This window comes from Rhododendron vialii, chromosome 4a, assembly GCF_030253575.1.
Source record: "Rhododendron vialii isolate Sample 1 chromosome 4a, ASM3025357v1".
Lineage (NCBI taxonomy): Eukaryota > Viridiplantae > Streptophyta > Magnoliopsida > Ericales > Ericaceae > Rhododendron > Rhododendron vialii.
The window spans coordinates 26,264,233-26,287,571 of NC_080560.1; the positions used below are offsets into that span (position 1 = coordinate 26,264,233).

A 23,339-nucleotide genomic window follows, 5' to 3' on the forward strand; every position below is an offset into this window, starting at 1 on the left:
GTTTGACACTCAAATCAAAAGTGTCCGACTTTTTTTTTTTCATGTGGACAATCTCTTCATCCTTCTATCCACCGCCCAAGTTGACTTCATCTCATTGGCAGCCGTCTCAATAGTAACATTCCCAGTTTAAGAAGATTCCTCCCCTTGAAAATTTTTAGCTTTGTGGTTCCTACATAAATACTCCCTCCGTCTCAAAAAGTTGGGCACTTCTGTGCTTTTGCTTGTCCCATAATATTTGTCTAGTTTGAAAAGTCAATAGGAAATCTTGGTTAACTTCCCATTTTATCCTTTTCTTTTGCACATTAGACAGTAATCAATTCAAGTAGAGAAAAGTACGCTTTTCATTACACAGTGCGTAGTTTGCCACCACATCTCTGCAGAGTGCAGAGTAATCAATTGAAGTACATCAATTGAAGGCAAAAGCTGACAGTTTTTAGTGCCAAAACATAATTTTGGGAAAAAAATTTGAAATCTTCAAGTACTTGTGAAAGTACACTGGTAACATTGGAAAGATTGCATTTCAAGTGTACATCAATTTTTTTCTCTTAAAAAAAAAAGTTGGAATTCCCAAAAGTGTCAAACTTTGCGGGAGGGAGGGAGTATCTCTTTTGATCCCTTAATGTAGGAATCTGAGTTATTGAAAAGTTTTGAAGGGAAGCCTGGGTGGAATCCTCTTAAACGTGCAAAGTCTTATCTAACGTGTTGTGTTGTGTGACTTGTGTCCTCTTACCTTTTAGAAATTTGTGTGTCTCATTTTTGGGTAGAAATATGTGTCCACTACCTGTCGCGTGTCCATGGCTCTCAGTATTGGTATTGTGTCGTGTGTCCATGGCACCTCTCTGGAAGGTAGTTATCGAGTGTGAAACTGAATCAAGTGAGCGTAACTATAGGGAAAACCAGAGGAAAACCCGCTATAGGGAAAAATGCAGATATGTAACACTAAAATGTAGAGCAAAAACAAACCAGAAAGAGTATTTTCTCGCATACATATGAGAGTTTTGTAACAGCAAAAACTTCACACCAATCATGATAACTATCTTACATAATGGTCACAGATCTCTTGCTCAACTAGAGCAGCTTTTGGTGATATACATGCAAGAAACAAACATCAAAAAATTTAAACCTTTGATTCTCATCTCAACCTGGGATATTACTCAGAGCTATACCCAGCGTTACAGAACCACAACTGCAAATTTAAGCAACACCCACGAAAACACTAAATATAGAAAGGAAAACTCACTTTTTTGATCTTCTTACGGACTGGCCTTCCCCTCTGGATTCTGCTAGCCTTGAGGTCAAACCACTTCCCTGCAGTGTAGTTGGTTTCTCCTGGATTGTATTGCAAGGATCACGTGAAGGCCAAGCCTGCCTCCATTGCCTAGTTGGACTACCATAGTCTTCTCTCAAAGGTCCTACCCTTGAACTAGCCAATATTTGGTCCCTAAGACATTTTACTGTTTTGTATCTCATAATATCATCCTCACAACTTCTCCTTTGAGCTTGTTTCTCAAGCTCATAGAGCCTCTCCCGATCTAAGCCAATGCCTATGTTCTGAATACTTTCAACTCCATCGGATATGCTCCTTTGAAGAAAAGTGCTTATCCTCGATCCTCTCCCAGATCTTAAAATTTGTCCTTCAGTTTCATCATCAATCAAAACTCTCCTAGAATAATGATTTCCGTTTGAGGAACTTTTCCCTTTGCAGGTCTTGGAATTGTTGGCCGTGTTCAAGTCTACAGAACGAGTATCACTTACGTCAGACTCTTCTTCAGAACCAACTCCATCCTCCACTTCCCCATACCCTTCTTTAATATCACTCTCATGGGTAACAAAATGGGTTCCCCTTAAATAGTCACCATTATTATCATCGTTGCCACGACTTGGAATCGGAGAAAGGCATCCCTTTTGCTTACCTCTTTTCATAAAGGCTTCAAGTTGATTCCTTAACTTGTCAACAATAGTATTTTTCTCCTCAAATTTATTCTTAGCTTCCAAAAGTTTCATTTGGGCTCTCTCTTCCTTTAATTTATCGGCAATATGAAGTGTCTCCCTATCATTCTCAACCTCTTCATTGATTCTTACAGACTCTCTCTTCATTTTCTGGACTTCATCTTTGTCATCACCAATATCTCTAGCTATATCATCACAGATTTGTTCCATTATTCCTCTTGCTCTCTTCTCACTCTCAAGTTCATTCACTGCCTTCAAAAGTGATGATTTTGTCTCTGCTAATTCATTTCCCAGTTTTTTATTCAAACTCTCAAATCGCCGCCTCAGCTTCCTTTCAACCTCAAGTTCACCCGCGACCGATTCAATAGCTGCTTCCACCACTTGTTTCTCCTTGTTTTTCCATGCCACTTTCTCTTCAGCGAAACACTTGACAAGACAATTGATTTCATTTTCTTCGAGACGCTGTTCTTGGATCAGTTGATTGACCAACAAGCGAGCCCTCTCAAGCTCCGCATGTAAGGCAGAGATTAGGGACAAGCTTGATGAAGGCTGATCATCACGAGACCAGACACGGTTGATTATTTTCAGTAGCTCTTTAGATGTTGTCAAAGCATTACTAATATCCTTCAAACGTGGCATATCTCCAACCATGGACCCGCTAGGAGTCTGACCTCGGGATCTAGTCTCAATCTGCATTATAATTGACACGAGAAATACAGTTATTGCCACAGTGTATAACTCTTCACTCTTCAGAAACGACCTACCTGTTGTAACATAAATGGTTCACATTTTCCAATGGTTTGAAAAGAAAAATAGACTTCAATTCAAAATTCTTAACATTAAGCTCAAAATAGGTATTGGTAATAAACAGGGGCAGGTGCACAGGCACACACTAAATTGTGGTACATAAGAGAGTAAGGGTAGGCTGTTATAAATAACATAATTACAAGAATGTTCTTTGTTGTTAAAGACAGACAATTAAGAAACGTGAAAACTTTAAACTTTTTGAGTCAAGTTGATTCGACTTTTTTCGAGTAAAAATCCAATGAAACCAAGTACTATATTATAGTTCAGATTATTTAAGCACATATCCACATTTTGAGGAGCATAATGACCAAGTTCTTCCACATTTATCTTTGCCGAAACCTCACTCACACTACAATTTCAAGTTAATAATATTGCATTTTGATTGGAGGCAAGTGCTTATATATTGCACATCCTCACAAATTTGGAAAGAAGCCAAGTGTAGAAGAAGACTTGGAACCTATGGCCGGCCCACCCCTGACCTGCTGGGTTGGGTGGCCGGGTTAGCACCCCTCGTCGCGTCTATACCCGAAACAGATGCGCTGCGCTACCCAGTGTGTAACCTTGTCTCCCCTACCCCTCTTCAGGTTGTGCCAATACCAATCACGGGTTCACCGGGTGTTCCCTCTCCATTCTAGCTTTCTAAATAAGTCAGATCGGTGCAGGAAAAACTCCTAAATCAGTAAATCCGGAAGTTCCTGCCTTCCCCAGAGTTCTTCTAACGAGGGTTGGCACAAAAGCAGCAGATATTTTCACTAACAGGAAAGAATTCCATTTCCTCGAATCAGCTTCTATTAGATCTTCCATTTCCCATATTACTCAAACTTCAAAATTCTAGATTGCATGTTTACATGTCATATAGGATAACAAAACGTAACTAATTAGGAAAATTCCTAATTGACATGCACTACACGCATATTCTCAACCAACATTATTTATCAAGCACTCTTCCACTAGTTCAACATAAGCACCCTCTACTTGACTTAAGTCCCACTAACAACGCTAACACCATTAACATGCAAAGACGTTTTATTACAATGCAATGTTAGAGGAAAATCCGGTTGCCTAATTGATTGATTGATTGAAGATACTTGATTGTAGTATAGGAATATTGTATATTTATTCTTTCCTAGTTTAACTTCCTTCCTAGTTTAGTTTCTTTGTATATAAAGGGCTTCGTATCTTTGTAAATAATTCATTCAAGAAATACAGAAATATTCTCTCAATATTTCGTTCTCCTAAATTCAACATGGTATCAGAGCTAGGGTTCTATACCTAGCATTTTTTTTCCCCACCATGGTTATTTTTCTCCGTCAAAACTGGATACAAGTTTTGATTTTTCTGAAGCCTTTCATTCTCTCTATCAACCTATCATGGGAGATGACAGTGCTTCTTCTAGTCTCAAACTATGGCTTGACCCGTCAAGCCGTTATTATTTCCATCACTCAAATAGTTCCGCCACCAAGCTTTGCTCACAACTACTGGATGGCGAAAATTGGGCAACACGGAGCAAATTCGTTGAAATTGCTCTTTCCATTAAGAACAAATTAGGCTTTGTTGATCCAGATGAGTTTGACCTATGGGAAAGAGCCAACCATATGTTGATTTCATGGTTTTCTCATTCAGTTTCACCGGATCTAGTTCCAAGTGTGATTTTTGGTCCCACAGCCCAACACGTTTGGGAGGATTTTCAAGCCCACTTCGCTCAAGGTAATCTGCCCCGAATATTTCAAATCAAAAGTTCCATTGGTTCACATGTTCAGGGAACTATGTCAATAGCAAACTACTACATGAAGTTGCGTGGATTTTGGGATGAGTTAGATTCTTACCGCCCTCTTTCCACGTGCGATTGTTGTCAATGCAGTGAAGGAAGTAAGAGGCATCACATCATAACGAGGATCGTCTCATGCAATTTCTCATGGGGCTCAACGATACTTACAATCCCATTCGAGGCCAAATACTACTTCTAAAGCCGGTACCCGATATTCGGGAAGCTCAATATGGTGACCCAGGACAAGATATAGCGAGAAATTGGGAACAATTTGCTCACGAAAAATTTCTCAGTTGCAGCTAACTCGTCTTTTTCACCTTCCAACTCCAATACTGAAGGATTATTTTGCAAATATTGCAAAAACGATACACATACCATTAAAAACTGCTATAAGTTGTATAGATTTCCCCTTGGGCACCCACGGCATGATCCCAATTTTAAACCAAAAAGCAACCTTTCAGGGAAAACCAAAATCAGCAACATGATGCCCGCTCCAATCCTGCTGCTGTACATGCCGCATCTCCCAACGGTGCCACTCCGCCTCCCTCAGGGCTTTCTGCTGAGCAGTATCAACAATTGACCACTGCAATGGCAAATGCGCCACAATTATCTAAGGTAATAATGATGTTTATGCAAATGTCGCAGGTTTGTGTAATAATCCTACTGTTAATTCTATCCCCTCAAATTGCTGGATTTTAGATAGTGGTGCCACGGACCATAGTGCTTTTGATTCTTTTTTATTCGTTCACTCACATCCGCCCCACACACCTTGTGTTAGTTACCCACCGTACCCATTAACTCTACTGGCACACTCCCCTTCAACAAAGATGTTTTAAAAGATGTTCTCCATGTGCCTTCCTCTATTAAATCTTTTGTCTGCCAATACTGTTACCCAATCCTTAAACTGTTGTGTGATTTTATGTTCGAATTTATGTGTTTTGCAGGACTTGGCTATGGGGAAGATGATTGGCTGGGGTAAGCAAAGTGGCAACCTCTATTACATGTCACCTGATCACACCTTGCCAACTGCTTGCCATAATACCCATCCTAATGCTACCTGGCACCATCGCCTTGGCCACCCATCACCTGCATGTCTACACCTCACCTTTAACTCCAATTCTTCTGTTTCTGTTCCTTTTGAAAAAAATTGTAATGTTTGTCCTTTGGCCAATTAGACAAGTTCTATTTCTTCTACCTTTTCAATTAATCCATTGTGATATTTGGGGTTCACATAGACATCAAACCCATTTTGATGCTCGTTATTTTTTAGCCATTGTGGATGACTTTACTCGCTATACATGGTTATTTCATGTCTCATAAATCTGATGCTTCTTCCTTACTTAAATCATTTTTTACCTTTGTTCACAACCAATTTAACGCACACATTAAAATCTTTCGGAGTGACAATGGTAGTGAACTTCTTTCTCTACAATCAATTTTTATAACTCAAGGTGTTGAATTTCAAACCTCTTGCGTCTCCACTCCACAACAAAATGGAGTTGTCAAACGTAAGCATGGTCATATATTGCGAGTTGCTCATGCTCTCCTTTTCCAATCTCATATACCAATTCGTTTTTGGGGTGAGTGTTACCACAGCCGTTTATTTAATCAATCGATTGCCTACTCAACTCCTTTCTTACATTACACCTTTTGAGCGCTTGTATGGTCATCCACCCACTTATGACCACCTTAGTGTTTTTGGAAGTTTATGTTATGCTACTGTTGTCAAACCTGTTTCTAAATTTGCTTCTCGTGCTAAGGCGTCGCATTTTTTTGGGCTATCCAACAGGCCAAAAGGGTTACAAATTGTTGGATTTAGATTCCCACAAAATTTTTGTTAGTCGGGATGTCTGTTTTCATGAGCATATTTTTCCCTATAAAGGGACATCTTCTCTTGATTTCACACCCCGGTCCTACACCTGCACCCGACCTCAACTACACCACACGACCTCAACTACACCACACCTTTACCAAATTCTACTAACCCAACCACCCCCCCCCCCCCCCCCCCCCACACGATACACCAACCGATTCAACTGCCCCACTTACTCCACCAAACTCAACCGATTCATCACCCGATCAGTCTACCAACACTCCACTACCAATCACTCAACCGATAACACTACTAGACCCACTACCTTCCGCTACTACTTCCACACCACCCAATGCTCCTCGTCACTCCAGCCGACCTCGCGCCCGACTTGCGTGGCATGCCGACTATCAAATGCACTTTGCCCATACTGCTTCCCCACAATCATCCATTCCGTCATCATGTCCAACCCAAGGTACAAGGCACCCTTTTTCTAATTCTCTCTTATTCACGTATTTCTCCTGCCCATTATTCTTTTCTTGCTTCTATCTCTGGTCTCCGTGAGCCTACTAACTATGATCAAGCAATTCTTGACTCAAAATGGAGGGATGCTATGCAAGCTGAACTTTATGCTCTTACTCACAATAACACTTGCTCTCTTGTTCCTCTACCTGCTGGTCATAAACTCATTGGCTGCAAATGAGTCTACAAGATCAAATACAATTCAGACAGGTCTATTGAACGTCACAAGGCCCGCCTCGTAGCTAAAGGCTCACTCAAATTAAAGGAGTTGATTATATAGAGACTTTCTCTCCCACTGCCACACTGACCATTGTGCGCTCTCTTAGTGGTGGCTACTTTTCGCAATTGGATCCTCCATCAAATGGATGTTCATAATGCCTTTCTGCAAGGCGATCTTGATGAGGTTGTTTACATGGACATTCCTTCTGGCCTTCGCCGACAGGGGGAGAATATGGTATGTCGGCTCAATAAGTCATTATATGGTCTAAACCAAGCTTCCCGTAATTGGTTTGCCAAATTTTCTTGTGCTATTCGAAAAGGCAGGTTTCACTCAATCAAAGGCTGACTCAAATATTTTCTTGCCATTCAAGTCTCCTGGTCCAAAATTTTCATTTCCCAACGGAAACATGCATTGGATATTCTAAACGATGTCGGTTTATTAGGATCCCGTCCTAATTCTTTCCCAATGGAATCATATTTCAAACTGAATCTCGATGATGGCGATCCGTTATATGATCCAACAAAAATTTGAAGATTGGTTGGGCAATTGATTTACCTAACAGTAACACGGCCAGACTTAGTATACTCTATGCAAATCCTACGTCAATTCATGCAGAACCCTCGGAAACCACATTGGGAAGCCGTTCTAAGAGTTTTATGTTTCATCAAAGGGAATCCTGGTCAAGGATTATTCTTTCATTCTTTCAATGATCCTACGTTAGGCTTATTGTGATTCAGAATGGGCAGGTTGTGAGACAACTCGACATTTGATTACAGGATTCTATGTATTTTTGGAAAAAAATTTAATTTCTTGGAAGTGAAAGAAGCAAACCAATGGAGCTCGTTCTTCTGCTGAAGCCGAATATCAAGCCATGGCTGCAACATGTTTGGAAATTACATGGACACAGCACATTTCGGAAGATCTCAAAGTTCCACAAAGCCAGCCAGGATCCTTATTTTGTGACATCTAGGCAGCTCTCCGCATTGCCAAAAATCCAGAACGCGCGAAACATATAGAGATTGACTGCTACATTGTTCGGGAAAAATTACAAGCCAAGGTAATTGCACCATCCTATGTTCAGTCAAGATCTCAACTTGCAGACATCTTCACCAAACCTTTAGGAAAGGAACAATTTCAATATCTAAGTGGCCAGTTGGGACTTCATGATATTCACTCTCCAGCTTGAGGGGGAGTGTTAGAGAAAAATCCGGTTGCCTAATTGATTGATTGAAGATCCTTGATTGTAGTATAGGAATATTGTATATTTATTCTTTCCTAGTTTAACTTCCTTCCTAGTTTAGTTTCTTTGTATATAAAGACCTTCGTATCTTTGTAAAGAATTCATTCAAGAAATACAAAAATATTCTCTCAATATTTCGTTCTCCTAAATTCAACATGCAACTCCCATTATACAAATAAAACTAAGTTTATACTTGCAACTTTTCACTGGAGTAATGGTGTTCCTTGGTAACACACAGCTCTGTCTAAAACAATCCTTGTAAAACGCCCTAAAAAGAAGTATGTTGGCAGTGTAAAATAATTACTAGTCAACCAGAAGTGAGAGATTGTGTGAAGGACTGAAAAAAATGAATCCAAAGGACCAAAAGGATTAAGAAGTTTGTGTCAGAGAATGGAAATATTTAGGTGTAACCTCCATTAAACTAGCACTGCTAAGTGAATCCAAAAGGCCAACATTCTTGTCTGCAAGCCTGATCCTATGAGATATTGATGAAGTCCTCCTATGGCGACTACCTGTACGATCCATCCTCTGCAACGTCCAAAAGAATCAAAAAATTAGAAGGGAAACCAGAAATTTGGTAACAGATACAATCAAAAGGGAAAATAGAAAACAACATAATCCAACTTCAAAGCACAAGCAATAGAAAATTTGCAATAATGCTAGACTCCATTCCACTTTAAGAAGTTTACTTCTGTGTTTCCTGTAATTTGTAGAGAAAATGGATACGAATAATTATACTACAAAAGAAATTTTTTAACTGCATACCCTAGGTAACCAATTTGGAACCATATTCCAAGAAAACTTCTCAATTAGCAATACATGAAGCTTCAATTAGTAATTTCAGAATTTCCAGCCATTGAAAAATACGAGATAAAACTTGCTCCCTCCGTCCCACTTTAAATGTCCCATATGGGGATCCATGCATTTTCAAGCCCAAAAAAAATTTTATTTCTACCTATATTTTTTTATTCTTGCACCAAATTAAAGTACTCAATGAGCTCTTTAATTTGGTGTCAGAAATTAAAGAAAATAATATGTAGAAATATGTTTTTTTGGGATTTGAAATTGCACGGATTCCTGTAGGGAACATTTAAAGTGGGACGGAGGGAGTATGTTGATTTTAAGGTGAACCATTGCTCCTTTAAGAAGCACATCAAACCAACCAAATGACATCAAATTGAAGTCAAAACAATTATGCACCAGAATCAGGCCCAAAATATCCAAGTCCTCATAGCCCACTTATACTTCCAATTGTAAACAACAGACAAAAAAATATACGAAAATATTTATTGCAGCAGCCAAACATAAACTTTGAGAGTGCTCGTTTTCCCTTTTTTTATTTCCGATCGTTTTCTCACCTACCAAACAGCCGCAAACAACCACTAAAAACTCACAGGCCTTGAAGAGGACAGAGGAAACACAACCCGAGCACGTGCATAACACATGACTGCATAGGAGCTCTAAGTGAGGGTGCACGGTACAGCCTAACAAGTGCCCTGGTAGGCGGCACCATGTGAGGAGGATGCTAGGCAATGATGCCTAATAGGTGCACTAGTAGGCGGCACCATGTGAGCTTGCTAGGCAATGATGCCTAACAGGTGTGCTGGTAGGCGGTACCATGTGAGCGTGCTAGGCGATGATGCCTAACAGGTGGTAAGCGAGACCAAGTGAGCGTGCTAGGCAATGATGCCTAATAAGTGCACTGCCAGGCGGTACCACGTTAGGGTGCTAAGAGATAATGTTGAACACGTACGCAACACCTGAGGTTGCTAGGCATACACTTGAGGTTGCTAGGCATGTTGCCTAACAGATGATGCATGTGCACAGTGGTTAGTATGCTCCATAGTGTATAAGAGACACATGAGGTTTTTTTTTATCAGAGAGACACGAGAGGTTACTAGGCAGTGATGCCGAATACGTGCTCTGGTCGGGAGTACCACATAAAGGTGCCCGTTGGTATGGCCGAACAAGTGATGTTGTTCAATGAGTTAGCCTAACACGTGATGTGGGTGCACAGTGGTTAGCGTTCACCATAACGCACAGAAGGTAAACCCTAGATGAACTGCCTAAAGTGGTGTGGCGGTATAATGTTCTAAAAGGTCATAGAATAAGGATCCTAGATGATAGGAAAGTATCCCATGAGGGATTGAGATTGAGTTATCATGTGGGAGGGAATTCCATATGGGGGAATGATTCCTAATGTGGAAGCAATCCTTGGGCAGCAAGTCTACTTGGGGAGCAAGTAAGTCTATAGCTATAAATAAGAGGTAACACCCAAGAAGAAAGGTACATGGTCATTCGTTATTTTACCTACTATGAATTAGAGTTTTGTGAGTACAAAATACTGACTTTGGCATTGGAGGGCCTTTGCCGACGAGAGGCAAAGTTGCGCTCACAGTGTCTTGTTTTGCAGAACTAGGGTTCCAGCGAGAAGGCATGTGTGTTAATCTCAAGAGGCGTTAAAACACTACTGAGTGGATTTTTTCCCCTTACAATTGGCCCATCTGTGGGAAACGAAGTAGTTCTATGAGATCAACAATGTTTTTTGGAAGCACAAAGACTCCACAAATGGAGGATGATCCAATAGGGAAAAGGAGACAACTCCCTCTCCACCTGGTGCACAGAGTGGGGCTAAGAGCAAGTCCGTTGACGATGTATGCTCCAAGGATTGGGGGAGCAAATTAAGATCCCCAGATCGAAAGTGGGGATTTGGTCTGATCGTAGGCGATCTCGAGGAGTCTGAAGCTGCTAGGTGAGCGCGCAGAGCAGTCTAAATCTGGTAGGCAATTACGCAGAGCAGTCTAAATCTCCTAGGCAATCGCATCGAGCAATCTGAATATGTTAGGCAGTCACATAGAGCAATCAGAATATGCTAGGCGATCTCGAGGAGCAGTTCAAATCTATTAGGCGATCGCGTAGAGCAATCTGAATCTGCTAGGCGACCACGCAGAGCAGTTCGAATTTGCTAGGCGACCACACAGAGCAGTCTGAATCTTCTAGGTGATCACATAGAGCAATCGCCATATGCTAGGCAATCTTGAGGAGCAGTCGAAATCTGCTAGGCGATCGCCCAGAGCTGTCCAAATCTATTAGGCGATCGCGCAAAGCAGTCCGAATCTGCTAGGCGACTCTCGAAATGATCTAAGTTAGTTAGGCGATCATGAAGACTGATCTGAGTCTGTTAGGCGATCATGAAGACCAAATTGAGTCTGTTAGGCGATCATGAAGATCGATCTGAGTTTGTTAGGCGATCACAAGGTACTTGGGACTACAAAAGGTCTCGAAGAGATACAAGCATATGAAGAAATGAGAGCGAGAAATCGAAGACTTAAAGAAAGACCTACGAAAGGCGGAGAATTCTGGTAGTGCTTGAATAGGAGAATTCTGGTCGAGCACCTTTACAGACAAAAACTGAGAAAGTGTGTAGTTGCTGCACAACCATGCTCTTGTAATAACCCCACGAGTGGGAGATTACGAAGCAGTGAGAAGCCCATCGAGCAGGATCCAGAGGAGTGAAAAGTATACGGTTCAGTTCAGGAGCAGGAATGGTGATATGCTCTCGATCTGGTGTTGGAACAAGCTGTTTAGCATAGTTTTAATACCTCAAACAATGTAACTAAGTATGACGTTTTGCTTGCTGAACTGCGCATTGTCAAAGTCTTGAAGATAAAGAAAAGGCTTGAGAAGAAGAAGGGCAAGTGGCCAGACGAGCAGTCAACTGTCTTTTAGGAGTACGGAAATACGCCAAGGTCAACCAGTGAAACATTGTACTCATCGGTATACAGGAGTGAGGCAATCATCCCTCTCGAAGTAGGGATGCCCCCCAACAGAAGAACAACTCTGGTGGAAAGTTAGGGCAACGATGAAGCCCTGGCTACCTCGAGCAGGGTGAAGCATGGAACGATCATGCTCAACGAGACAAGCACAGATCTCGTTTCTCACATCCAGCACTATCAGCAGACCGTGTTCATGCTTGCAGGTGATGATGCACTGTTTTAACAAATGTTTCCCTCGAGTTTGGGGCAAGTAGCTCTGGCCTGGTTCTATAAGTTGGCTCCCAATTCCATAGAGCTGGAAGCAGATCTCCGAAGAGTTTACTGCATGATTGTTGGCGAGCTGAACGGCTCCAAAGACTTTTCAGATGTTGGCCTCAATGAAACAGAAGGAGGGCGAAACGATAAGAGAGTACGCGAAAAGTATTGGGAAACTTTTAATGAGAAAGTTAAGTAGTGGAATTACTTAGTAAGATTTAGTGTTCAATGTTTCTCTTAGCTACGAGTTGCTTTGGTAGAATTATGATTCTGTTTTGCTTGAAAGAAATTATTTCCACCATGTTTATTGAATATGTTTGGTTCCTAGCAAGAACTAGCTGAGTATGAACCCAAGGACACTTTGCCTCCATGCTGAGGAGCAGAGAGTATTCATAAGAAAATCGATCGAGTACGATCAAACTCTGAATTTGGCTAAGTGTAAATAAACTTCAGCCATGGCTATGAACAATGCCGAAATCCGATTGAGTATGATCAAACTCCGAATTTGGCTAAGTGTGAATAAACTTAGGCCATGGCAAGGAAGAATGCCAAAATCCAATTGAGTACGATCAAACTCTGAATTTGGCCAAGTGTGAATAAACTTAGGCCATGGCAAGGAACAATGCCAAAATCCAATTGAGTACGATCAAACTCTGAATTTGGCAAAGTGTGAATAAACTTAGGCCATGGAAATAAACAATGCCGAAATTCGATTGAGTACAATCAAACTCAGAATTTGGCTAAGTGTGAATAAACTTAAGCCATGGCAATGAACAATGCCAAAATCTGATTGAGTACTATTAAACTCAGAATTTGGCTAAGTGTGAATAAACTTAGGCCATGGCAATGAACAATGCCAAAATCCGATTGAGTACGATCAAACTCATAATTTGGTTGAGTTATGAATACACTTTGCCCGATAGCAACGAAGGATGCTAAGATTTGGCTAAGTACGAATACATTTAGTTCGATAGGAACGAATGATGCTGAGGTTTGGCTAAGTATGAATACACATAAGCCATAGCAATGAATAATGCTTGACGATTTGGCTAAGTATGAATAAACTTAGGCTATAGCAATGAGTGCTACTAAAAAGTCTGCTTAGGCTACGGCAACGGACAATGCTGAGAAACTAGCTAATTTTCTGCTAAAACTTATATTAAAGTAGTGGACAAGTGTGAAAGAAGTCAGCCACAAATATGCCTGGCAAAAGGGACGAGCAGATTTAGGTGAAGGGACTTGTTGCTAAGCATGAATGGACTTTGAGCAAAATATAGCGGTAAGAAACTTCTAAGGCATTGAAAGCCCGACAGAATGCATAAGCCAGTGCGCATATACGCAGTTTGCCATACGGGCAGCCCGAGCAAAGGTACCAAACAATGCCATGAGAGATGCGCAGAATAAAGTTAGATGCCATGAAGGGCTAATTAAAAAATGAAATTTAAGCGCCGCGCAGGGCGAAATACCAAATGGAAATAAAGAAGTCTAAACTACCACAAAGTGCAAAAGTACAAAGGGTAAGACTAAAGTTCGATCACGACACCCAAACACTCTTCCGACCAAGACGAGGACCCGGTTATCAAGTTGCAAAATGGGAGGCCGAGCACCACAGAGGCCAAGCAGAATAACGAGTAGCTTTATTCCATCAATTCCGAACAACAATGACGGATAAAGTTGGGGAGCAATTGAAGAGGGATTTTCCCGAACAGAGGGAACACAACCTGAGCACGTGCATAACACATGACCACATAGGAGCACTACGTGAGGGTGCACGGTATGGTCTAACAAGTGCCCTGGTAGGCGGCACCATGTAAGGGTGTTAGGCAATGATGCCTAACAGGTACATTGGCAGGCAGCACCATGTGAATGTGCTAGGCGATGATGCCTAACAGGTCCGCTGGTAGGCGGTACCATGTGAGCCTGATAGGCAATGATGCCTAACAGGTGCACTAGTAGGCAAGACCACGTGAGCGTGCAAGGCAATGATGCCTAACAGGTGCGCTGGTAGGCGGCACCATGTTAGGGTGCTAGGAGATACTGCCGAACACATACGCAACACCTGAGGTTGCTAGGCGTGTTGCCGAACAGATGATGCATGTGCACAGTGGTTAGTATGCTCCATAGCGTATAAGAGACGTGCGAGGTTGCTAGGCAGTGACGCCGAATACGTGCTATGGTCGACTGTACCACATAAAGGTGCTCATTGGTATGGCCGAACAAGTGATGTTCAATGAGTTAGCCTAACACGTGATGTAGGTGCACAGTGGTTAGCGTGCACCATAACATACAGAAGATAAACCCTAGGTGAACCGCCTAAAGTGGCATGGAGTGGCGGTATAATGTTCTAGAGGTCATAGAATAAGGATCCTACTTGATAGGAAAGTATCTCATGATTATAGGGAGGGAATTCCATATGGGGAAGGATTCCTAACGTGGAAGGAATCCTTGGGCAGCAAGTCTACTTGGGGAGCAAGTAAGTCTATATCTATAAATAAGAGGTAACACCCACGAAGTAAGGTACATGGTCATTCATTATTTTACCTACTGTAAATTAGGATTTTGTGAGAACGAAATACTTTGGAATTGGAGGGCCTTTGCTAATGAGCGGCAAAGGTGCGATTACGGTGTCTTGTTTTGCAGAACTAGGGTTTCGGCGAGAAGGCAAGTGTGTTGATCTCAAGAGGCGTTAAAACACTACTAAGCAGATTTTTTTCCCCTTACAGGCCCCATTTAGCTGCAGTGAAAGGAAATAAAAGGAAAGCGCGGTAGCATTTAACTTTCCTGCATTTTTAGCATTTTTAAAGTGTTCAGTTAGTAGGAAAAATGTGCGTTTAACTTCCCTGCATTTTTAACGTGTTCTCTTAGTAGGAAAATTGTGAAACTGACGTCTCAAACTTTCCCAATTAGCTTTCCCACAAAACTTGCCCAACAAAACAAGCAAGATTTTGCACGAATATTGCTTCTACACTAGTTTCTACATAATTAAACTACGACTCTTCAACTTCCCCTTAATAGTATCAAATGAGCGCATCTTCACCTCAATTTTCTCGGGATTAAAATTTTCCTGCACTAATTTCTTGACAAGTGAACGGAGTTACAAGAAATGTTAACCCACCTCAGAAACAGGACTGTGAGAGGGATCAGACAAATGCGGAGGAAGCGAACCCGAACCGGAATGTGTCGACCTGGCCCCCACTCTCTCTCTAACCCTCATCATCTCACTCTTCTTCTTCACGTTCTCCCTCGTGTTCTCCTCCTCTTCCTCCAATCTCTCTCCAACCTTGGGCGACGGAACCTCGTTCATCTCCCACAGTGTCGCCGCCAGCTTCCTCGCGGACACGGCAGCCCTCCCGCCCCCGCTCCGCGACGGCGCCGCCTCCTCCGGCGCCGAAGCATTTCTCCAACTCGGGACCGGCGTGCCGGATCTCGATCTCTGACCCGTACTCGCCAAGATGGCCCGCTTGAACTTGTAGTTCTGGAGAACAGACGACGTCGTCGAAGACGTCGGCGAGCAACCCCTCTTCCGGATCTTGCACGACCCGGGTATCAACCCGTCCACCAGCCGGTTCTGCCTAGGCATATTAATATCTAGACTAGAGAGGTTTGAGAGTACTCCAATAAGAATGACAATGAGCAATGTTGTTGTGATCTACTCTGGGTTCGAACGAATCTGTATCTGCTGTATATGCTTTTCATAGCTGGAGGAGTGATGTAATCAGTACACGAGGAGACGCTCGACGGGGGAACAAAAGGAAAAGATGAAGCATCTCGGCTGATACGTGGCTGGAGGTGATTGGTGCGGTTGACTTTTTGATTTCTGGGTTTGAACTCCTACTTGGAAGGACTCCTATTCTTTCGTCTTGCCATTACTCTTTACTTTAGTCAAAAACTCAAAGGTCACAAACACGGTCACATTTACCAGAGAAATTATTCGTTGCCCTTGGGTGGGGCAACGCGTCACTTTTGACAGTTATTGCCTTCTACCAATCAAAATTTATCTTGTGGGTAAAGTGGCCAGTTAACACTGACGTACATTTTCTCTCTTCATTGAAATTCTGAATACAGCATTCTTTTTCTAAAAATAGGCGCCTACATCCAAAGTTGTTCTCTTGAAGTAAGCCACTTGACTTATTTTTTTATTTTTATTCAAATATTTTTGCATTTGTTAGTTTATCGTTAATTTTTTGGGAATTATTGCTTCGTCATGACGAGAGAAATTTAAAAGGTAAAAAATTACGATTGAAACCTAATTTTTTTGAATAAAGACAAAATATAAGCCAATTTTTTCATCTTTATTCAAAAAAAATTAAATTTCGATCATAATTTTTTACTTTTTAGATTCCTTTGGTCATGACGAAGCAATAATCTCCAAAAAATTAACGAAAAACGAACAAATTAAAAAAAATTGAATAAGGACAAAAAATAAACCACTTGAGCTAAAATTTTGGGCTTTTTTATTTTATTTTATTCTTATTCAGATTTTGTTTGCGTTCTTTAACTTTGCGCCTAATTTTTTTGAATTATTGATTTGTCTCGTCAAATGAAAATCGGAAAATTAAAAAATTACTAAAAAATTAGGCAATTTCTTTTGATTCAGAAAACTTGGGTTGGTTTTGCTAGATAAGTCAAGTGGCTTATTTTTTGTCCTTATTCAAATTTTTTTTAATTTGTTAGTTTTTCGTTAATTTTTTGGAGATTATTGTTTCGTCATGACCAAAGGAATCTAAAAAGTAAAAAATTATAATCGAAATTCAATTTTTTTTAATAATGACGAAAAAATTGGCTTATATTTTGTTTTTATTCAAAAAAATTAGGTTTCAATCGTAATTTTTTACCTTTTAGATTCATCTCGTCATGACGAAGCAATAATCCCCAAAAAATTAACGATAAACTAACAAATGCGAAAATATTTGAATAAAAACAAAAAAATAAGTCAAGTGGCTTATTTTAAGAGAACAACTTTGGATGTAGGCGCCTATTTTTAGAGAGAGAATGCTGTGTTTCAGAATTTCAGTGGAGAGAGAAAATGTATGCCAGTGGTAACTGGCCACTTTACCCACAAGGCAAATTTTGATTGGTAGAAGGCAACAGCTGTCAAAAGTGACGTGTTGCCCCAAGGGCAACGAATAATTTCTCCATTTACCAGTAGTTTAGTAGGAGAATAAGTTCTGTCTGGTTGATCTGGACAAGGGGCTGTTCGGACAGCCCTATGTGGGGCTCCTTCATGCATTTTTTTTGAAAATTCGAACCGTGCATCTTGTAGGATCCGTAAAATAATATATCTATACAAAAAATCAGCTTGTCCGGATATCGATAGATATTTTAAAAGTTGAGTTTTTACACACAAAAAATGAACGACCGTGAACAGTTTAACTTTAAAAATAACTGACAAATCACGGTCTAATGTTTAATAGGACATGAGGTCTAATAATCTTTGCATTTTTAATCCAAAAGCAGAACTAACAATTGGTGGATTAGCAAAAGAGGTCATGGCCATGCTAAAGACGTAGATGGTTATCCAGTGGGAACTAATAACGAAAAGCTATTTTTTCATGTTACACCAGCACAGGGTTTTTTCCATATTTTTAACTCCAGCAGTAATGGAAAGTAATATGTACAATTGCGTATGTATATAAGCCTGTACAATCAACCAATAATGCACTCTGTAGGAGTCTGACTAAATACAGGTTTGCATAACTAGAAAATGGAGTACAAGATTTTCATGTACCTAGCCACGTCTGTGTCCCCCTTTTCTTAGAACTGTAGTGCCCCTATATCTATCCGAGTCACCCATTATGTTTGTCTTCCAATTCATGCATCATAGTTTATCACTAAACTGAATGTGGTAAAAAATGCATGTAATTGTTTGCTAAAAATATGCTTCAAAGCAATGCAAAAAAAATCACACATCCAGAAAATCACAGATCACAGATATAACAATTAAGAAAACATTTAGCTTATGTTACCAATATTCAATCTTCTTTGTAACCAAGTAAGCAACAATCCATATAACGATTAATGTGATACTCTCTCTCCATCGTGTAATCTAAGCCATTATCACAGCCAGTCCTGTCTTTTTTAATCCAAAATATAACCAACGATCCAAATGTATCCCCTACATAAATCTCCACCATTCATTCTACATTGGAGTTTTGGTAGATACTTGATCCATCCAAGGGTTAACATAAACGGTATTTTGTTGGAAACCCTAGCCCCACCATTAATCACGTTGCATTCAATTTTTTTTCCTCTCTCTCGACTCTATCTCATCTCTCTCTTGACTCTCTCTTACAGACCCACCGCATACCTTTCTCCCTCCGACCCACCACACCACTGTAAGCCCTCAGAAATCGAATCCCAGTTGCTCCTCTTTGGCAATCCCGATTGGACACCATTAACACCACCAACCAACGCGACGAGTCACCACTAGAACCACCATCGTTCGAGGCTCTCAGGGTTCGAATCTCTCTCTTAGAGACCCACCACCACAGACCCACCGCATACCTTTCTCCCTCCGACCCACCACACCACCACAAGCCCTCAGAAATCGAATCCCAGTTGCTCCTCTCTGGCGATCCCAATTGGACACCACTAACACCACCGACCAGCCTGACGAGTCACCACTAGAACCACCATCGTTCAAGACTCTTAGGGTTCGAATCGATGGTATGTAGTTCTTCACCCCAAAATGTTTGTAGCTCTTCACATCTTTCACTAAAAAAACTACGGGTCTAGGGTTTGAACATTCCCATGGCATAGACCGAAAGAACAACGATTACATACTTGATTCATGTTGTCGTAGGTATGAGTATCTTAACGTGTTAATTAGCCTCACAGTTTGGTGAGCTTGGATGTGTGTCCTTATTTTACGATAAGTTTTTGGGCATTTTTGAGCTTGTACTTCAATTGTCTTCTAAGTGTTTGATAAAATGTGTAGGGGGATGAAAACAATTGATGCTTCAGATCACCTTGGATTGCAACGACTTGTTCGTGCCTTTTCACCGGAACCCTAATTCGTCGTCGGAACCTTTGATCTGCAAAACAGACAAAGGATGAGTGCACCTTTGCCTCTCGTGGCAAAGGCCCTCCGATGCCAAAGTTAGTATCACGTACTAGAAAAACCCTAATTATCAGTAGGAATGAGATTGATTCGTAATAAACTGCGTACCTTTTGCCTCTAGGTTTACCTTATATTTATAGATTCATAGATGCTTGCTGTCCAAGTATCTGTGTTGCCCTAAGACTCCCATCTCGTATAGAAAACCCAAGATATCAAGGATTCTCGTTTCCCTTATCAATTCATTACCTTAGTCTTTTTAGGACTCTTTTTCATAACTGGCCGAACATCCCATTTCTGTTAGATATCTTTTCCAGATCCTTCATTTTCGGGATCTTATCCCTTATGGGACATGACTACTCTGGAATCTTCCAGAGTATTCCCTCTGCTCCTATTCTCGATTAGAACTCTTTCCCTGTTCGGCTCTCTCGTAGCCGAACAGACCGCCCTGGCCGGCAACTACACATATATCATTGGTCTTTGTTTAGCTATTTGGACCAATGTAACGGTATGTGACTATCTGCCGAATAGTCAGTTATACCAATGACTCCTCATGCCATTTGTTCGTTATCGCCGACCACCGCTCATGGTGTCTTAACCCGTGATCTCTCGTATCCCGTCCTTACTTTATCTACTCGGCAATAACTCCCTACCAAATGTGCCAACTACAACAGTCGTATGCTTTTGTTAATTTTTTTATGTAATAATTTTCTAGAATCTTCGGCAGCTTTGGCCCCTCACTTGAAGCCAATTTCTACCAAAATCTTATGAACTCGAGGTACGTAAAAACCATTCTTTTTTCCCCTAAAGTTATCACTCCAAGTTGGCTGACATTGAGATTTAGTCTATCCATTTTGGTTCTTGGTTGTTTACTTGCTTATTGATTTATTTTGGGAGTTTTTTTAATCTATCAATTTTGGTTCTTGGTTGTTGCACTTGTATTTGACTTTCACATTTGGATTAGATTTGGGCTATATGGCTGATTTCATATATGGAAATGTTATCATGTGCTTTTACTGAGTGAGCAGTTATGGTACATCAGTTGTAGAAGGTGAAAGAAATCATGAGTTTTTTAAATTGTTGAATTCACGTTCAGGCAAATCCAAACTTAATAGTTGTGTCAGTTGCTTACTTGCTTACTGATTTATTTTAGGAGTTCTTTTAGTCTATAAATTTTGGTTCTTGGTTGTGTCACTTGAATTTGACTTTCACATTTGGATTAGATTTGGTCTCTATGGCTGATTTCGTATATGGAAATGTTATCATGTGCTTTACCAGTTTTCGAACGCAGAATTCAAGCTATGAATTTGCCACTTTTGGCTTGCAAAAATCGGTACCAAGCCACAATTACTTCTGAATGCATCACACAGGTTTACCTTGGGAAAAGCTGTAAGTAGATTGAAATAGTTGTTGTGAATTGGATTACTTATTCGACATGAGGTTTTCAAAATTAAGTCTTTCATTAGTGGATCTGTAGACACCTCAATTTGGCCTAACGATTATTTCAAGTCCCACCATGGGGACCATCCCGATTGACTTCTTGTAAACCCATGGACTTTTGGTGAAGTGCTTTTAGCCACTTAGAGAACCCAATTTAGAGCCAAATAGCCTTTCAGACAGAAATATAGAATCCTAGGAGAATCCATCTGTCGGCCGTAACATTGATCTCATGACCTCAACATCATTCTTTCACCTGTGAAACATGTTGCTTGAAAATCTCCCTGAGAGATTCATTACTTGCCCGCCAGGTCCATTCCTCGGCCTCAATATCCATTCCTCGGCCACCAAATCTGTAGCTCGGCCGCCAGATCATCATTTTTCCAAATTCTGGAATTTTCTGTCAATCATTTGATCGGTTCCCAAAACCCTAGCAGCCAAATTCTGATGCGTTCGGGCTATGAAAGGAGATTATGAAAAGAGATCTTGTGCGTATATACTTCTTAATAATTCGCGCATCATGGTTGGTTGGAGTAAGTCACCCCGTGCCTATATAAAGCGGCCTTTGGTTCCGAAATTAAAGACAACAATAACCCTCTAAAGCTATGATATTTTGCAGAAATACTCTCTCATACTCCCTCTACAAAAGCCATAACCTTCCGAAGGCAGCTGCAATCCGACAATCAAACCCCCGAAGTACAAACCCTAACCCTAGGGTTTTGAGAAGCAAATCATTCAATCACCCCCAATCCAAAGCAATCAAGCAACTGAGGGATCAAGGTGGTGAGGCCCAGGGGCCTATGGTTTGGTTTATTTCATGCTTTTGTACATTAATCATAGTGTTTTGATTTTCTATTAATCATTTAGTCTGGTGTGGGGAAGAATATCGGTTCGGGGATCAATCCTTTGGCCAATACATCGATCTAGTGGGATTCCTCGGCCGTGACATCCATTCACCGGCCGGGGGATCAATTTGCTGGGACAATCTGCCTATTTTGCTTATTTCTTATGCATGTTTCAATTACCGTACTAACTCACCTTATCAACTGTTAAAGGCTAATAATCAAATTATGTGTTAGAATTCAATAAAGCAAGCGTACGTCTTATGTTGAACGATTATGGGCCAGTCTCACGACTGAGCAAAGAGGGGTGCCTAACACCTTTCCCTTATTGTACTCTTGGTTCCTATACCCAGAATCTCTACTTGTTTTTTCTAGTTTTTATAAACTAGGTGACAACTCTGTTTTGATGATAACCGTTATCATGTGGCGATGTTCCTAGCCATGGGAATATCCAGGATCCTGGTTTATGAAGTGGAAAGCAAGCAAACGTGATCAATCTATATGGCGATACCCCATCCGGGAGTTGTCTATAGTTTTTGGCGACTCTGCTTGGGAACTTGAGAGCCATAACCAAAAAGTTTGACATAGGATCAATATTTGCTTTATCTAAATTTTTTTATCATATTCATCAATCGGGCAACCTCGTTGAGTTCACCTAATACCCCGGCATGTCACGGGCTATGTTAGGGGTTCAAGCAAACTCCACAGTCAATCGTACCTAGTGGTATATCAAAAAGGGGATCAGCCGATCGCCGCCTATGATGGGCTGGTGAAATGACCGGCACCCTTTAACAATGGAGCACCCTTAAGACTACCCAAACCTTACATGTGTTAGAAAGCCATAGACCTTATCAAAATAAGACAGAAACCCGCAGGATAAGGAATTTTCCTGCATTTTGCTTTAAAGTTCTTCCTCACACCATGTATAAATTGTTATTGTAACATTTCTTTCTGTGCAGAAGGGTTGAGATTTTTAGCCCAAATCCTAACCCTATACAACTAAGTACTGAATTGCAGGTATTTTACTTTTCAAGCAGGCACGATAGGTAGAACAAAGAAGCAACCATAGCCAGTTTTATACTCTTACAACACCCGAAGCTATGCCAAACAGAAGTCTTTGCAGCCATCCCGTCTATCATCATCGCATGCCAAGACACCTTCACTGCAATGGTCCCAATCACTCCCTGGGTCTTCGCGGTCATCCTCTCAGCAGGCCCGATCATCTGCTAATCCCCAAGCTTTCTCACTCCCATTCCAAGAATGTTAGACAACGATGCCATTATTGCCGATCTCTAAGCTCAAATCGCTGTTTTACTAGCCGAGAAAAGCAGCAAGAGACGCTAAAGATAAGGAAGATAAGGTAGAAGATAAGAATCCTTTGAAAGTGGTAACAATAGAAAGCCTTGAACTGGCCAAGCAAGTCAAAGAGATCAAATACGCCGTGGCCCGTTCGCAAGGAGATCAAATTCTGGACTTTGAAGGACTTTGCCTCTTTCCAGACTCCCAACTGCCTAAGAAGTTCAAAATGCCAAATATCGAGAAGTTCAATGGAACTGGCAACCCTACCAGCCATGTCCGCCATGTTATCAGTAATTTGAAGCCAATGGGCTTGAGTGAGGAGCTCATAGCTCAATTATTCCAAAGCACTCTCACTG

At 41.0% G+C, this 23,339-nt stretch overlaps 1 protein-coding gene and 1 long non-coding RNA gene across 3 annotated transcripts; one reads left to right on the forward strand and one right to left on the reverse strand.

Moving 5' to 3' along the window:
• Positions 1-960: 960 nt before the first annotated feature.
• On the reverse strand, positions 961-16,185 carry LOC131322494 (uncharacterized protein At5g41620). Of its 2 annotated transcripts, XM_058353834.1 has the most exons (3): positions 15,464-16,182; positions 8,729-8,845; positions 961-2,640 (listed from the first exon to the last, which is right to left on the reverse strand). In XM_058353834.1, the coding sequence occupies exons 1-3, from the start codon at positions 15,926-15,928 to the stop codon at positions 1,237-1,239; spliced, it is 1,986 nt and encodes a 661-aa protein (XP_058209817.1). In that variant the 5' UTR covers positions 15,929-16,182; the 3' UTR covers positions 961-1,236. The 2 variants fall into 2 exon arrangements, with proteins under 2 accessions (XP_058209817.1, XP_058209819.1); XM_058353836.1 differs by lacking the exon at positions 8,729-8,845 and having other exon boundaries at positions 15,464-16,185.
• Positions 16,186-18,840: 2,655 nt separating this feature from the next.
• Positions 18,841-20,867, forward strand: LOC131322509 (uncharacterized). Its single transcript, XR_009198863.1, has 3 exons — positions 18,841-19,038; positions 20,121-20,183; positions 20,684-20,867. It is a non-coding gene; the product is annotated as an uncharacterized LOC131322509 (long non-coding RNA).
• Positions 20,868-23,339: the final 2,472 nt, after the last annotated feature.